This window comes from Rattus norvegicus, chromosome 3, assembly GCF_036323735.1.
Source record: "Rattus norvegicus strain BN/NHsdMcwi chromosome 3, GRCr8, whole genome shotgun sequence".
Lineage (NCBI taxonomy): Eukaryota > Metazoa > Chordata > Mammalia > Rodentia > Muridae > Rattus > Rattus norvegicus.
In genome coordinates this window covers 93,256,877-93,273,983 of record NC_086021.1, presented here as the reverse complement: position 1 = coordinate 93,273,983, position 17,107 = coordinate 93,256,877, and the positions used below count along the sequence as shown (strand labels likewise).

The 17,107-nt window shown below is 36.4% G+C and overlaps 1 protein-coding gene and 2 pseudogenes across 1 annotated transcript; 1 reads left to right on the top strand and 2 right to left on the bottom strand.

Moving 5' to 3' along the window:
* Nucleotides 1–15: 15 nt before the first annotated feature.
* LOC108350559 (alpha-enolase pseudogene) lies at nucleotides 16–858 on the top strand (annotated as a pseudogene).
* On the bottom strand, nucleotides 2,609–3,380 carry Or12e7b-ps1 (olfactory receptor family 12 subfamily E member 7B, pseudogene 1; annotated as a pseudogene).
* On the bottom strand, nucleotides 13,000–13,944 carry Or10ag59b (olfactory receptor family 10 subfamily AG member 59B). The gene has a single exon (NM_001000666.1). The coding sequence runs from the start codon at nucleotides 13,942–13,944 to the stop codon at nucleotides 13,000–13,002; it is 945 nt and encodes a 314-aa protein (NP_001000666.1).
* Between the last annotated feature and the right edge of the window lie 3,163 nt (nucleotides 13,945–17,107).

Below are 17,107 nucleotides of genomic sequence, written 5' to 3'. Positions count from 1 at the left end.
GATAACATTTAAATTATAATCAATGGCATTTCTCATGTTGGCAACAAGCTGGCCATGCAAGAGTTCATGATCTTACCTGTGGAGGCATTAGTTTTCCAGGAAGCCATGTGCTTTGGGGCAGAGATTTACCACAACCTGAAGAACATCATCAAGGAAAAGTAGGGAAAGATGCCACCAATGTTGAGGTGAGGGCAGATGAGTACCTAACATCCTAGAGAACAAAGAAACACTGGAGCTGCTCAAGACTACCATTGAAAACTCTGGCTACATTCACCAGGTTGTCATTCGCATGGATGTGGCTGCCTTCAAGTTCTAGAGGGCTGGCAAGGATGACCTGAACTTCAAGTTCTCATGTGACTCTAGCAGGTAAATCATACCCGACCAGTTGACTGACCTGTACAAGTCCTTTATCCAGCACTACCCAGTGATGTCCATTGAAGACCCCTTTGACCAAGACAACTGGGATGGCTGGTAGAAGTTCACAGCTAGTGCAGGCATGCAGGTAGTGAGCAATGACTTCACAGTGATCAACCCTAAGTCGATTGCCAAGACCATAGGCAAGAAGTCCTGCAACTGCCTCCTGCTCAAAGTGAACCAGATCAGCACTGTGACCAAATCTCTGTAGGTGTGTAAGTCGGCCCAGCTCAATGTTTGGGGCGTCATGGTGTCCCATCGACCTGGAGAGACTGAGGACACTTTCAGACTGACCTGGTGGTGGGGCTCTGCACTGGGCAAATCAAGACTGGTGCCCCTTGCTGATCTGAGTGCCTGGCCAAATGCAATCAGATCCCTAGAATCGAGGAAGAGCTGGGTAGAAAAGCTAAGTTTGTTGGCAGGCCCTTCAGGAAACCCTGGTAAAGTGTGGATTGGAAATCCTTGGAGCCACCAACTGCTTAGGTCTTCTGTCCCTGATGTCATCCAGGTGGTTCAAGGATGGCCCAGTGCTTGCACCTCCCATGTCACTACTACCTTAGAAGTGTACACCTTACCACCAGGAACACTGCTGAAGACCACGGTTTTGTAATCATGAGATTAGTCTGAATCGTTATTTCTGTCATATGACTTCCCAGCTAGTGTCTGGAGCCCCAAGAACTCCAGTGCAGTTTCTAGGGTGCCCACCATCAAGACTCCCCCATGGTTTACATGCAAAAATAAAAGCTGCAGAAGACCCATCCCCTCCCCAATAAAAGCCCAAAACCAAAAACCTAAGGTTATATGATTGCAAAGAAAGCTCTCTTACCCATTGAAACATTTTATCACCTTCCCATAAAACGATTTTATTTTTTGGACTTGATTATAGTATCCTGTACTGTGAATTTTCTTGAGAAGCATGTCTGTTGCAATATCAGAAAGCTGGACACAGTTGTTAGAAATTAAATACAGGGACAAAGAGTGGAGCAGAGAGAAAAAAAGGCCATTCACAGACTGCCCTACCTGGGAATCCATCCTACATGCAGCAACCAAACCCAGACACTTGGTGATGATAAGAAGTGTTTAATACATCTGTTGCCTGAGAGGCTCTGACAGATTCCCACCAATGCAGATGGGGACGGGGACAGGGACGCTCAAAGCCAACCATTAGACTGATCTCAGGTACCCCCAATAGAGGAGTTAGGGGAAGGACTGAAGGAGCTGAAGGGGCCTTATCTGGTATCCATGGGAGGGGAGGTCCTTGGTCCTGTGAAGGCTTGATGTTACAGTGTAGAGGAATGCTAGGGTGGTGAGGAAGGAGTGGGTGGGTGGGTGAGGGAGCACACTCATAGAAACTGGATAAGGGGGATTGGGACAGGGGTTTTGCAGAGGGGAAAACAGGAAAGGGAATAAATAAATAAAATATCCAATTTAAAAAATTAAATGAAATAAATACATAATCAAGATTTTCTGCACTAATAAAAAAACAGTTGCGAGCATAAAAGCAGCTATTTATCACAGTGTTATGGCTATATGCTATACAAAATAATAGTAGGTTTAAATATTTTTTATTTTTATTTATACTATGGTATATATAGTAGATTCCAGAACTCTGAGAAACAATATATTAACATTTTCTTCAACTATTTTAGCAATTCAGCCAACACACATTGATATTAAAGTGCACATGTTAAGTATGTATAATGAATAATTATTTGTTAAACTATTTAGACAAATTATCTGTATATTTATATCATGTTTCAATATTTTAATTCTGTTCAAAGTTTTCCCATAGAAACTGCTATTTACACTGTATGTACTTTACATTACATAGCCTTTTCTTTTATTATATTTTCTTGAAGGCAGACAGATTCATACATGCATTTAAAACAAGGTTCAGGCGACTATTCAAAATAAAAAAGCATTTGAGAAACATTAAGTGATTATATTTCAAAAACTGAATCAAAATGTACCTATTAGTAACTGTGTAAGAAGCACTTTAATCATTTGTTCCAGAACCATTATTTTATAAGTGACAGCTTTCTCAGTGCAGCAACCATGTCCTTGTTCCTCGGACTGTATATCAGTGGATTGAACATTGGAGTCACAATAGTGTAAAACAGAGACAGCAATTTGTCAGTTCCTGGAGAATGAGTGGATTTTGGCCTCAAGTATGAAACAGTAGCTGATCCAAAAAAACAAAAACACCACAAGCAAATGGGAAGAACATGTGGGAAATGCTTTTGCCCATCCTGTGGCTGTTGGCAATTTCAGAATGGTGGCAATGATTTTGCTGTAAGAGGAAAGTATCAACATAAAAGGAAAAACAACAAAGAGCATAGCCACTAAGTAAACAGACAGCTCATGCATTGAAGTATCCCAAAAGGCCAGCTTGAGAATGGGCGGTAAGTCACAAAAGAAGTGGTGTATTTGGTTAGAATTGCAGAAATGTAGAGAGAATATCTGACAGGTTTGTCCTATCTGGAATGGAATGCCTCCCAGCCAGGAACCTGCAGCCAGCTGAGTGCACTTTGTTGGGTTCATGAGAAGAGGATAGGGCAGAGGGTTGCAGATGACCACATAGCGGTCATAGGACATCACAGCCAGCAGGAAACACTCAGTGGTCCCCAGCATAATGAAAAAGCACATTTGTATGGCCCAGTTCGACACAGATATGCTTCTGTCTTGAGTAGCAATGTTGAACAGAATCCTAGGAAGTGTGACTGATACATAACAGATTTCCAGAGTAGAAAAATTTGCCAGGAAAAAAAATACATGGGCTTCTGTAGTACAGGATCAATTCTTGTTTTCACAATTATGAAACCATTTCTAATCAAGATAATCAAGTAAACTATGGAGAACATTCCAAACAGAAATCCTTGGAGGTTGGGAAGGTCTGAAAATCCCAGGAGGAGAAACTGTGTCACAGTGGAAGTATTTTTCTTAGTCCAGATTTCTATGAATTTCATCTGTGGGAATTATTCAAGCAAAAGTGAGAAATAGTTCCTTGTCCTTGGACTCTTTATCTCACATATAAAGTAATGATAACACAGGTTCAAAATTTCCAATGCCCTTAAAGAAAAATTATATGTTTTGTATATGCTCCAAATTTTTAAAAAGAAAAATTTTATTTTTACAAAGGCATGCAAAACAGTCATATATATTTTCGAACTCATGAAGTGTTTTGCATTTTGTGGGAAGTGATGAAAATCCATAGCATATTAATTTTTATCTTAATCCCAATTAATAATCTCTGCTTCTACTTACTTTAATAATTAATCTTTATTTTAGATTACATGTTTCTACTTCAGTTTGTTCTCTCGCATGATTAATTGAACACGGCCAAATCATCCTTGTTGAGAAGGGTGAAGGGAATTCAGGGGTCTCATTAACATCTGTGGTCAAGAAATGAAGATAAATGGAGGATACCTCATTTTATTCCTTGTCTGCTTCTACTATAGAGAAGCAGCTTTTTTGCAGCTCATCCTGAACGTGTTCCAAGTACTTGCATCGTCCCAATCAACTTTACTCTACACATCCATGTGGGAACGGATATGAGTAATCAGTGTGTTTCTTTTCAATTTCTTTATTTTGTATTAGTCTCTGAACTTTTAACTATTAAATTGTTTTAGTCTTACAAAACTCACTAGGAATTGTCTGAAAATGGATACACCCCAAAAGAATTTCCTAAAAAGCTATCAATGCACACACCTCTTATTTCAAAATTAATATTTCACTGCTCCCAACATTTCACTTGTTTACCCACTTCCCTATATTTATACTATATACTCCCATACATGTATTTAACTTCATTTTATAGCACCTGTATTTTTCTACATACTGTGTGTGGCTCTGAAATCACAGTTGAGTATGTAAGAATTAAAAATTTTTACTTTTTCAGAGGTATTTCCATTAGGATATTCTTTTCATTACTTCCTGTCTAATTGCCACAATTTTAATTATCTATAGACAAATGGAGAAACTGTCAACAAGGAGGATTCTGACTGCTAATCATGATTTATGGAATGTGTAGGGTTTGCTTTTAAGAGTTGACAATCAAAATATTGAAGACACATAAAAATGAGTACTGATCTTGCAAAAACTTTCACTTCCCACTAATTTTATAATGATTAAATGTTAAAAAGTATCTCCTTTCTATTTTCATTTTTATATTAATATTAAAGTACTACCCAAAATAGGTACTATTTCAATAAAACTATAAAATACTTTCAAGGAAAATATAGATACTTCAATGTTAACTTAACATATAAAATACCGTAATTGAATATATAAAATAAATAGAAAATTTCAGATTAAACCTAAAATTACTAAATTAATGCTCCAAGGAAAAGCTACACTAAAAATGTTTAATTCTTTAAATTAATTACAAATATTTAAACTTCTTTTTAACATCCTTAATTAAATCTATGACTTATCATAAAGTCAATAACTTGAATAGAAAAGAAATATTCTTTTAAATTATTTCATGTTATGTTCATAAACATAATGCATGTTGTATTTCATTGCATAAATATTGCTCTCAAAGATTGTCATCACAGAAGACAGAAAAGTTCAAATGGAAAATCCCTGATGTAATAGATTTCTAAATCAAAGTCTAATCACACTTCCAAAGTGCTAAAAATGGATGAATCATTAGCAAGTGTTTAATTTTCTATCTATCTGAACAAAATGTTTTCATTTTTATTTTGTTTTCTGTATTTGGGTGGGAATATTTTAAATTTTCATTTGTAACATCATCTTAAATTTTATTTGCATTTTAATAATTGATCATTCAAAGCTATACGTTAAAAAGTTGATGAAACTATACTGATCCTTCCAAATTATACATATATAGTTTTCCTGTCATGCTGCATTGAAGTACCAGCCTGATATACACTAGGCAAGCATCAGTTCCTATTGTACTTCTTGAACTTCTGTGTCTATAATACTTAGTGCTTCCAAAATAATTGTTATTGTTTCGGACTGTTACAAACCTTTAAAAAACCAATTCATACTTTAAAAAAGAAAGCCACTAGTACCTTTGGAAATAGGGAGTTTTGTTCCATTTGAATACTTTATGCTTATTTATCTGACATCTTCAACAGAATGATATTTTTGCCTACATTTCCTCCAATTTTAACTAATGTATTCAACATGGAAGTGTACACAGGGACTATTCTCTGACAAAATTAAGAAAAGAGGTTGAAAGTCATTTGAAGTTACACGAAATTAAAAAGTTTTTCTTTTAGCAAAAATCACTAAAGACATACACACATATGCTATAGTTGTATATATATTTTTATAATCACTTATAGATTTAATCCTTCAGTAATAGGAACACCTTGACTGTATTTGGAGGCTGACGTGCTTTAATGACACTAATTTTTTACCATTTTAAAGTATAGATTTTTTAAGAACCATGAACTCCAACTTATTCATATAAAACAGTCAAGTACATTTACAACTGAAAAGAAAGCTTGACAGATAAATACTTTTTTTTTTATTAACTTGAGTATTTCTTATTTACATTTCAAACGTTATTCCCTTTCCCGGTTTCCCGGCAAACATCCCCCTCCCCCTCCCCTTCTTTATGGGTGTTCCCCTCCCCACCCTCCCCCCATTGCCGCCCTCCCCCCAACAATCACGTTCACTGGGGGTTCAGTCTTAGCAGGACCAAGGGCTTCCCCTTCCACTGGTGCTCTTACTAGGATATTCATTGCTACCTATGAGGTCAGAGTCCAGGGTCAGTCCATGTATAGTCTTTAGGTAGTGGCTTAGTCCCTGGAAGCTCTGGTTGCTTGGCATTGTTGTTCATAAGGGGTCTCAAGCTCCTTCAAGCTCTTCCAGTTCTTTATCTGATTCCTTCAATGGGGGTCCCGTTCTCAGTTCAGTGGTTTGCTGCTGGTATTCGCCTCTGTGTTTGCTGTATTCTGGCTGTGTCTCTCGGGAGAGATCTGCATCAGGCTCCTGTGGGCCTCCACTTCTTTGCTTCATCCATCTTGTCTAATTGGGTGGCTGTATATGTATGGGCCACATGTGGGGCAGGCTCTGAATGGGTGTTCCTTCTGTGTCTGTTTTAATCTTTGCCTCTCTATTCCCTGCCAAGGATATTCTTGTTCCCCTTTTAAAGAAGGAGTGAAGCACTCACATTTTGATCATCTGTCTTGACTTTCATTTGTTCTAGGCATCTAGGGTAATTCAAGCATTGGGGCTAATAGCCACTTATCAATGAGTGCATACCATGTGTGTTTTTCTGTGATTGGGCTAGCTCACTCAGGATGATATTTTCCAGTTCCAACCATTTGCCTACGAATTTCATAAAGTCATTGTTTTTGATAGCTGAGTAATATTCCATTGTGTAGATGTACCACATTTTCTGTATCCATTCCTCTGTTGAAGGGCATCTGGGTTCTTTCCAGCTTCTGGCTATTATAAATAAGGCTGCTATGAACATAGTGGAGCACGTGTCTTTTTTATATGTTGTGGCATCTTTTGGGTATATGCCCAAGAGAGGTATAGCTGGATCCTCAGGCAGTCCAATTTTCTGAGGAACCTCCAGACTGATTTCCAGAATGGTTGTACCAGTCTGCAATCCCACCAACAATGGAGGAGTATTCCTCTTTCTATGCATCCTCGCCAGCATTTGCTGTCACCTAAGTTTTTGATCTTAGCCATTCTCACTTTTAATTGAATAAAATATGCTAACATTGTGATACAAGTTAACACATAGTATTCTCTCCATATCATTATTATTTTTTTGTATTGGATTTATCGTAAAACATATTTCATAGTTCATTCTTTCTTCTAAAGCTTAAAATGTCAGAAGAGTAGAAGGAAATTTGAGCAATATTTGTGATTAGTTAAAATTATATACAAAATTACTTTCACTTATTTTAATGTTTGCTTCCAACTGCTGATATTTAAAAAGAAGATTCGTGCTATGGCCATATTAGTTATTTGGAAAATGTAGTTTGAAGTTATCTGTGTAGTATTGAGTCAATCATAATCCTTAACTTTATTGTAAGTTTAAATTAACAATAAGAATGTTTTGTTTTGGGAACTGGAGAGATTGCTCAGTGGTTAAGAGCACTGACTGCTCTTCCAGAGGTCCTGAGTTCAAATCCCAGCAACCACATGGTGGCTCACAACCATCTGTGATGGGATCTGGTGTGTGGGAAGACAGCTACAGTATACTCATATACATAAAATAATTAATTAATTAATTAATTAAAAAAGAATGTTTTGGTTTTAAGCCTTAAATACTTCAATTACTTCAAACAAGCCAATAAGCATGTAGTGTACTGTCAGAAGACTCAGTGAGGTTTAAGTAGGAGATGTGCTCTACTCTGGGATTAAGTTCCATTCCCATGCTACATTCTGCTAGAAGAAAACTCATGTATCCTCCCACTGTAGGATTTAAGCATACAAAATTGAAACCAAGGAAATTCCTTGGGTTTTACACAAATTGTGTTTTACTTTTCCATGTTGTGATTATTAAGAGAAATTGAACATTGAAACTATCAGAAACTGGCATGTATATATTCGTGTGTGTGTGTGTGTGTGTGAGAGAGAGAGAGAAAGAGAGAGAGAGAGAGAGGGAGAGAGAGAGAGAGGGAGAGAGAGAGAGAGAGAGAGAGAGAGAGAGAGAGAGAGAGAGAGAAAGAGAGAGAGAGAGAGAGGGAGAGCGAGTCTGCCTGTATAGTACTAGATCTGGAACTCATTGTACTATCATTGCTGGCCTTAAATGGTCTTTCCCTTCTGGATATAATGGTATTCATCCCATAACTAGAGTAATCACAATTTTTTCCCCGTGATATAAAGAAAGAATAAGAAGATGATTATGATACAATCTATAATACATATTGGTAATCTTCATTCGTACTTTAATTTTATATGCATGTAAAATTCACATGTGAGGTGCCAACATTTTAACAAACGCATACTTACATATAAGTGTCTTTCTTGTTTGCTAATTTTATGTACTTTATATGTTCTCATAAAAATACTTTTGTATTGAACTCAAGAAGTTAGACCGCAGGGAAACAAATAACCCTATTAAAAATGGGGTTCAGAGCTAAACAAAGAATTCACAGCTGAGGAATGCCGAATGGCTGAGAAACACCTAAAGAAATGTTCAACATCTTTAGTCATAAGGGAAATGCAAATCAAAACAACCCTGAGATTTCACCTCACACCAGTGAGAATGGCTAAGATCAAAAACTCAGGTGACAGCAGATGCTGGCGAGGATGTGGAGAAAGAGGAACACTCCTCCATTGTTGGTGGGATTGCAGACTGGTAAAACCATTCTGGAAATCAGTCTGGAGGTTCCTCAGAAAATTGGACATTGAACTGCCTGAGGATCCAGCCATACCTCTCTTGGGCATATACCCAAAAGATGCCTCAACATATAAAAGAGACACGTGCTCCACTATGTTCATCGCAGCCTTATTTATAATAGCCAGAAACTGGAAAGAACCCAGATGCCCTTCAACAGAGGAATGGATACAGAAAATGTGGTACATCTACACAATGGAATATTACTCAGCTATCAAAAACAACGAGTTTATGAAATTCGTAGGCAAATGGTTGGAACTGGAAAATATCATCCTGAGTGAGCTAACCCACTCACAGCAAGACATACATGGTATGCACTCATTGATAAGTGGCTATTAGCCCAAATGCTTGAATTACCCTAGATCCCTAGAACAAAGGAAACTCAAGACGGATGATCAAAATGTGAATGCTTCACTCCTTCTTTAAATGAGGAAAAAGAATACCCTTGGCAGGGAAGGGAGAGGCAAAGATTAAAACAGAGACTGAAGGAACACCCATTCAGAGCCTGCCCCACAGGTGGCCCATACATATACAGCCACCCAATTAGACAAGATGGATGAAGCAAAGAAGTGCAGACCGACAGGAGCCGGATGTAGATCGCTCCTGAGAGACACAGCCAGAATACAGCAAATACAGAGGCGAATGCCAGCAGCAAACCACTGAACTGAGAATAGGTCCCCCGTTGAAGGAATCAGAGAAAGAACTGGAAGAGCTTGAAGGTGCTCGAGACCCCAAAAGTACAACAATGTCAAGCAACCAGAGCTTCCAGGGACTAAGCCACTACCTAAAGACTATACATGGACTGACCCTGGACTCTGTCCCCATAGGTAGCAATGAATATCCTAGTAAGAGCACCAGTGGAAGGGGAAGCCCTGGGTCCTGCTAAGACTGAACCCCCAGTGAACTAGACTATGCGGGGAGGGTGGCAATGGGGGGAGGTTTGGGAGGGGAACACCCATAAGGAAGGGGAGGGGGGAGGGTGATGTTTGTCCGGAAACCGGGAAAGGGAATAACACTTGAAATGTATATAAGAAATACTCAAGTTAATAAAAAAAAAATACTTTTGTATTGATGTGCCAAAGACATACTCAGGAGGGGCCCCACCCGCTCAAAGGAGAAGGGTATGGAATGATGAGGGAAGACTGTGGGGAGGATTGGCAAGGGGGCAGTGATCATGATGCAAAATAAACAAATAAATTAATTAATGGAGAAAAATATTTTTATAAAACACTTGTCAATATTCATTAAAAAGCTACAGGCAAGTGTACTGAGACATTCTTCTCTTAGTTCTTATACATTAATAGCATTTACTGTATTAAATAGCATGATTTCGCATATAGAACCCTTGCCTATAAAGAAACAAACCATATTTAATACCTATGGTCACGTCTAATGAAAATATGAACACCCAAATGAGACCTTCTATGTATGTAGCTAAGAATAACATTTTCTCAGCATATGTGATGATCTAGGGAAGTGTAGAGACCTGATCCTTTAAATCGAACTGTAGCCACTTTGTACTCAGTCTTCATTTTTGCTCATTAAGTACTTTCAAGTTCAGGTTCTCAGACTCTTCTTCCCAGAAGTAATTATCCATAGGTGACATTAAAAATGTCACTAATAAACCAAATCGTTACAGTTGATTCATTTGTATCCTGTTATCTCAATGTTCTGAAGTTCCCCTTTACCACCTATCACTCTTCTTACCTCAATCAGAGCCAATCAGCTTAAAGATTAGCTGATAATACTTTGTCTAGTTAGCCAAAAATTACTCTACCACGTCCTAACTTACCTTTGAACTTTTAAACAAGATTTTCCTACAGAAAACCTCCCCTGAGGACTGACTAGTTCCACAATTAGGTTTTTCCTCTTGTGGTCTTGGACATCCAGCAGTATGCTGTGTGTTCATTAAACCATTTGTCCTTAACTGAGATTGGTGTACTTGTCCAAATCTCAACAGTAAAATTCATAACACTACGAACAAGCAAGAAAACGTAACTGAGTGGTTTGGAGAGGCATTTTGTAAACCAAACTGTTCACATGTATCTTATTTTTTTTAGCTTTTTCTCTTTTTATAACTATGAGTCTTTCCTATGAACAATGTAATAACATGTAATATTATTATTAGAAATATATTTGGTTGACATCTTTTCCCATCTTTATTAAATTGGGTATTTCTTATTTACATTTCACATGTTATTCCCTTCCCAGGTTTCCAGGCCAATATGCCCCTAACCCCTTCCCCTCCCCTTTGATATGGGTGTTCCCCTCCCCATCCTCCCCCCATTACCGCCCTCCCCACAACAATCACGTTCACTGGGGGTTCAGTCTTGGCAGAAGGGCTTCCCCTTCCACTGGTGCTCTTACTACGCTATTCATTGCTACCTATGCAGTTGGAGCCCAGGGTGAGTCCATGTATAGTCTTTGGGTAGTGGCTTAGTCCCTGGGAGCTCTGGTTGGTTTGCATTGTCGTTCATATGGGGTCTCAAGCCCCTTCATCTCTTTCAGTCCTTTCTCTGATTCCTTCAACGGGGGTCCCGTTCTCAGTTCAGTGGTTTGCTGCTGGCATTCGCTTCTGTATTTGCCTTATTCTGGCTGTGTCTCTCAGGAGAGATCTACATCCGGTTACTGTTGGCCTGTACTTCTTTGCTTCATCTATCTTATCTAGTTTGTGTATGTATGGTCCACATGTGGGGCAGGTTATGAATGGGCGTTCCTAACTGTATCTTTTTGTTAATATTTTCTTTTACTATCTACTGTTCACACTTTGCATTTGCTGTCTGTTTGTGTCGTAGAGAGTCTGATCACAAGCCACTTGGGAGTGGAAAAGTTTTGTTTTTGTTTCATTTGCATTTGTGTGTGTGTGTGTGTGTGTGTGTGTGTGTGTTTCTGAGTGATAGTTCACCTAACTGTCAATAAAGAAAGTTAATGTGAAGGCTTAAGCAGGAAGCTGGAAAGAAGAAGTACTTCTAAAGAGTTTACTTCATGTGTCTTGCTCAACTATGTCCATCTTACTAGGGATAACATCACTCATAGGCTGTGGGCCTCCTACTTCAAGCAGAAATTGAGAAAACATCTCATTGATATGCCCAGAGTCCAATCCAATGGAAAGAAATCTTCAGTCAGGGCTCTGACTTTCTATGTGTCTCTAGTTTTTTAATCACAAACTAGTGTTTGTTGACAAAAACTAACCAGTTCATCTATGTCTTAAAACAGAAGCAAAGTAAAACCAAACAAAACAAAATCACCACCTTAAAAGTTTGTAAAAGAGAATTACTTTGAGATAGTATATCAAAATATCTGCTCAAAGGCTCAGTACATTCCCAGTCTATATTGTCCCTGCTATCTGAGGTTTTAGATTAGAATTCTCAGTTCTTCTGGTAGCCTTGCTTTGTTCTGTTATTATGGACCCCAACCAACTGGAGTAGTAAATTAAATTAAATGTTTTTGATTATAAAAACATGAACTTTGGAAAGTGAATATTGCACAAAAATGTATGAATTAAAATGGAATAGTTATTTGTTTGATAGTTCATACAGAATTTTGCCTTAACATATACAAATTAAATCTTATTTGGAAATCATTACTACAGTAGAGTCAGATAGATATCGTGTAACTAAATCGAGTTCTATAATGTTAATATAACCAAATATAACCAAATATAAAGTGAAATATGCCCATAGAGTTAAATATTAATTGCCATTATGATATGGATGTTACTTGGAATAATTATGGAAATTACAAAAATATACAAAGGCAAAAACTTGTTATATAACACTGCAACTATAAAACACAATGAACAGAAAGCTGTTTTAGCCTAATATATGGCTGTTAGAAATTTCAAGATTATGAGACAATTTTACACTAAGAGAAGATTATTAGCATAAAAAGAAGCAAGGCAAAAAACAGAACCAAAAATATCATCTAAATCTTTTCAGCAATGTTCACACTACAAAGATCAATATCAAATGGATAGCACAATAGAAGTATCTGATTAGATAGGAACCATTAAAAAGACAAAAAAAAAACCATTTGCAATTCACCCTTTATAAGTGAGAAATCTCCTGACCTCAGAGCACACCACTATCTGGAGGCATAGATTGGATGTTAGTTACTAGAGATTAGCAAATAGGGTTACAGATGACCACACAGAAGTAGCTAAGAAGTAGCATTCTGTGACCCCCAAGACAAGAGTACACTGCGTCGCAAGAAGTTAATAGAATACTTTAGTTTTCAGGGCATACACTGTGACATTATTTTCTATATAACAGTTTTCTCAGGGCACCAATCACATCCTTGTTTCTGAAGCTGTATATCAGGGGGTTGAACATAGGGGTTACAATGGTGTAGAATAGAGAGAAGACTTTGTCAATTTCTGGAGAGTGGCTTGACTTTGGCCTTGAGTATGTAACAGTGGCTGATCCAAAAAACAAAAATACAACAAGCAAATGGGAAGAACATGTGGAAAATGCTTTTGCCTGTCCTGTGGCTGTTGGCAACTTCAGAACAGTGGCAATGATTTTGCTATAAGAAGCAAGTATCAACATAAAAGGGACTGCAGCAAATAGTATAGCCACTAAGTAGACAGACAGCTCATTAATAGAAGTGTCTCCACAGGCCAGCTTCAGAATGGGAGGTATGTCACAGAAGAAGTGGTTGATTTTGTTAGAACTGCAGAAATGTAGAGAGAATATCTGACAGGTTTGTCCTATCTGGACTGGGATACCTCCCAGCCAGGAACCTACTGCCAGCCGAATGCACTTTGTTGGGTTCATGATCAGAGGATAGTGCAGAGGGTTACAGATGGCCACATAGCGGTCATAGGACATCACAGCCAGCAGGAAGCTCTCACTGGCTCCCAGCATAAGGAAGAAGCATGTTTGTATGGCACAGCTCGGCACAGAAATGTGTCTGTCTTGAGTAGCAATGTTGAACAGAATCCTAGGAAGTGTGACTGATACATAACAGATTTCAAGAGTAGAAAAATTTGCCAGGAAAAAATACATGGGCTTCTGTAGTGCAGGATCAATTCTAGTTATCACAGTAATGAAGCTATTTCCAATTATGATTATCAAGTAAATTATGGTGAAGATTCCAAACAGAAACCCCTGGAGATTGGGAATTTCGGAAAATCCCAGAAGAATGAATTGTGTAATGGTGGAGGCATTGAGCTTTGCCCTGATCTGTGTGTGCTCCATGCTTGGAGTTGATTCAGTCAGCATTGCTACTGCTGTTACTGCATTTGGTTTTCTTATCTTATATATAAGCTACAGTTACCATGTTTAGAACTTCTTAACATTTCTAAAAGAATAAAAACAAATATACATTTCTTTGATATATTCTCAAATTTTGTGAAGTCTATTTCATGCCAGTCAGGATATGCAGTGGAAAGTTTTATTTTATTTAATTTTTGCATTTTTTGCTCTTTTGAATTATTATGCATGCTATTTTAATTTTAGGTATCAGTATTTTAAACGCAAAATTTGAGTTAACATTTAGTTTAACAATAAATCATTCTTATAGTTGAATTTTTCTCTGTCCAGTAATTTGTTTTTATGATTACTAACTTGAGATTAATTTCATAAATTCTTAAATAATATATGAGCATTTTCTAAAAGACCTTAAAGTTTCAGAAATAACACATATTAACATTTAAACCTTCTTCCTCTTTTAGGTTTAAAAGTTTTATTTATACACAGTATATTTTGGTACAATTCTTCATTAACTGTCCACCAAATACTATATGGAATTTATTATCTGTGCTTTCTTCTTTTCAGGATACAAACTATGAAAACCAATATCGTAATTTTTTAAGCAGATACTAAACTTTCTCTCCTTAAAGTAGGAACTTAATATAAAATAAAGAATGTTAAGGTCTTTCTATCTCAGTATGTTCAAGGATCATAAGCTGTACCCCCTTTCTCATCTGCACACATGGTCAAGGAAGTATAACTAAGGCTATTATCTCTCCATTTTGAAGATGCATCTATTGTAGCAAAATCTGGTCCTTCAGAGCTTACTTCATGCTCCACCATGCTCTTCATATTTGTCCTTATTTTTCTTACCCACCTAGTTCACTTGTTCCATTCTTCATTTTTTGATTTTTGCTGGGTTTTATGACTTGGAACACTGGCAAGTTATTATTCCTTTCTCTTATGCTTTATATACCTCTAGAATTATAATTTCCTTTTAAAACTCCTTTACATTATTTTTTGCTTTTTAATATTCATTATAAAATTTCAATTATTTAGAACCTTTTGTAAGCATTTCTTTCATAAATAACAAACCCAAACACACCTTTATCCAAAAATTATCATATACTCTTTTCATGTTACCCATTATCTTCCAGGTACATATTGTCTAACTACACATTTCATTGTTTTCAATAGTAGATGCATTGTCTTTAGTTGTAGAGCCTTTGGGCAAAATGTTAAATTTACAATGATCATCTACTCTATGAGAAACTGACTGTGGTATTCTCAATATTGAAAGTGGTGGGGGGAGGGCGGCAATGGGGGGAGGGTTGGGAGGGGAACACCCATAAGGAAGGGGAGGGGGGAGGGGGATGTTTGCCCGGATACCGGGAAAGGGAATAATACTCGAAATGTATATAAGAAATACTCAAGTTAATAAAAAAAAAGAAAGTAATTAACAAGTTCAGTGATATTCACCTAAGGATTAATCAGTAAATTCACTTCAAAGAAGAGTTTGGCTTTCAACTGAGTTTTGAAATTGTTATGTATAGTTGGTGTTCAAAAATTTATTCCAAAGCATAGATGCAAATTTGGTATGTGGAGGGTTTGAGACTAACTTGGTTGTGACAAGGATAGGAATAGTAAGTAAAAAAATATTTTCTCCTTTGTACTATTTCATATGTTATAATAGAGTTAATGTAGTAATAGAACTTGATTCTAACATTCTAACATTAAAATTTACACTTCTCTTAATAAAAATTTAATATGAAAATGCAAAATTATTATAACGGAAACCAAAAGTTACAAATATTTTTTATTAAAATGTCAGGTCTAAAGGGTCATCTCAAGATCATAACACATTACAAAAGTTTCTCCCTTCTTGATTACACTACATAATTCATTTAAACATGTTTCCTGGTCTCCTTAATTCAGTGTAGAGTTATATTCACAGATTTTGACAAAATCTTTCAGCCAGATCATCTTCCTGAAAACCAGGAATTATGTAGGTGACATCTGCTTCCTTAATGATGTCCTGAAATGATGAATAGTATAAAACATGCCTTTTGATTTGGTTTTACTCTACTCAATTAAGGAATAGGAGAGCAGGGTCTTCCTAATATTGTGGTCTCCATGTGTTTACATTTAAAACAATTTTAATAAAACCGTATGTTTCTAAGTAGAACTATAATGTTTCTTAAAACATATAGATAAAAATTATATTAGTAGATATTTTGCATTCTCTACTTCTACATGAAATTTTTTGGTTATTTCTGTCTCAGTGGGAAGTATCAATATTTTATCCAGAAAATAAAGTCATCAAAATATATTGTAATCATATATAAGATTCTCAAATAACTAATAAGTGGTATAAATAAATAACATTTTCAATGGAAAAGCCATCCACTTTATTCACATTTATTTAGTTTTCCATTTTAAACTAAGGTTAGCATGAGCAACTGTAAATGTGCATACTTACAGAAAACATACCTCCATCTTCCTTTGTTGCTTATTTCAATGTTTAGCATCTGAATCCCTGGCTTTGTGCATGCTAGGCAAGTGGTCCATCAATGTACTAAACGATCAACTCCTGCATAATAAGCATCTTTTCCCATGAAGGATCCTCAAGTCTTTTAGCAGTTCTCCTAATTTTCTGTTAGAAAACTTCATAACAATTAATTTTTACTAAGAAATGGAGTTCAAAAGAAATATATAAAAATTATGTAAATATAATATTCACATATGAAATAATAAAAATAAATTGAAAAGCTGTTATGTTACACAGTGAGATATAGTCCTTTTGGCATTGACTAAAGATATTTGTACTTATTTAAATCGCATACATTGTGAAAGAATGAAGTTCTTGAATGTCAATACTGTAATATCCAATAATGTAGTAACCCAATATACAGAAAGCATATAGAAACCCTATAGAGCAAATATATAAAATAGAATCAAAGTAGGGAATTAAAAGTAGATTTGAACACATAAATGTTCTTTTGAAAAAAATCTAAACTCAGGTGAAGCATATGCTAATATGTCCCTAATAATTTTAAAATCTGTTATCAAAGATCTTAATTTTCAGCAACCATGAGTACTTTTGATAACTGTAGTTAATAGGCATATTTCAATGATGTTCATTCAACATTTTGATCATTTTTCATAGTTA

Bases quoted from the DNA above. Each gene is read 5' to 3' on its own strand.
- Or10ag59b (NM_001000666.1), bottom strand. From the start codon at position 13,944: ATGGAGCACACACAGATCAGGGCAAAGCTCAATGCCTCCACCATTACA.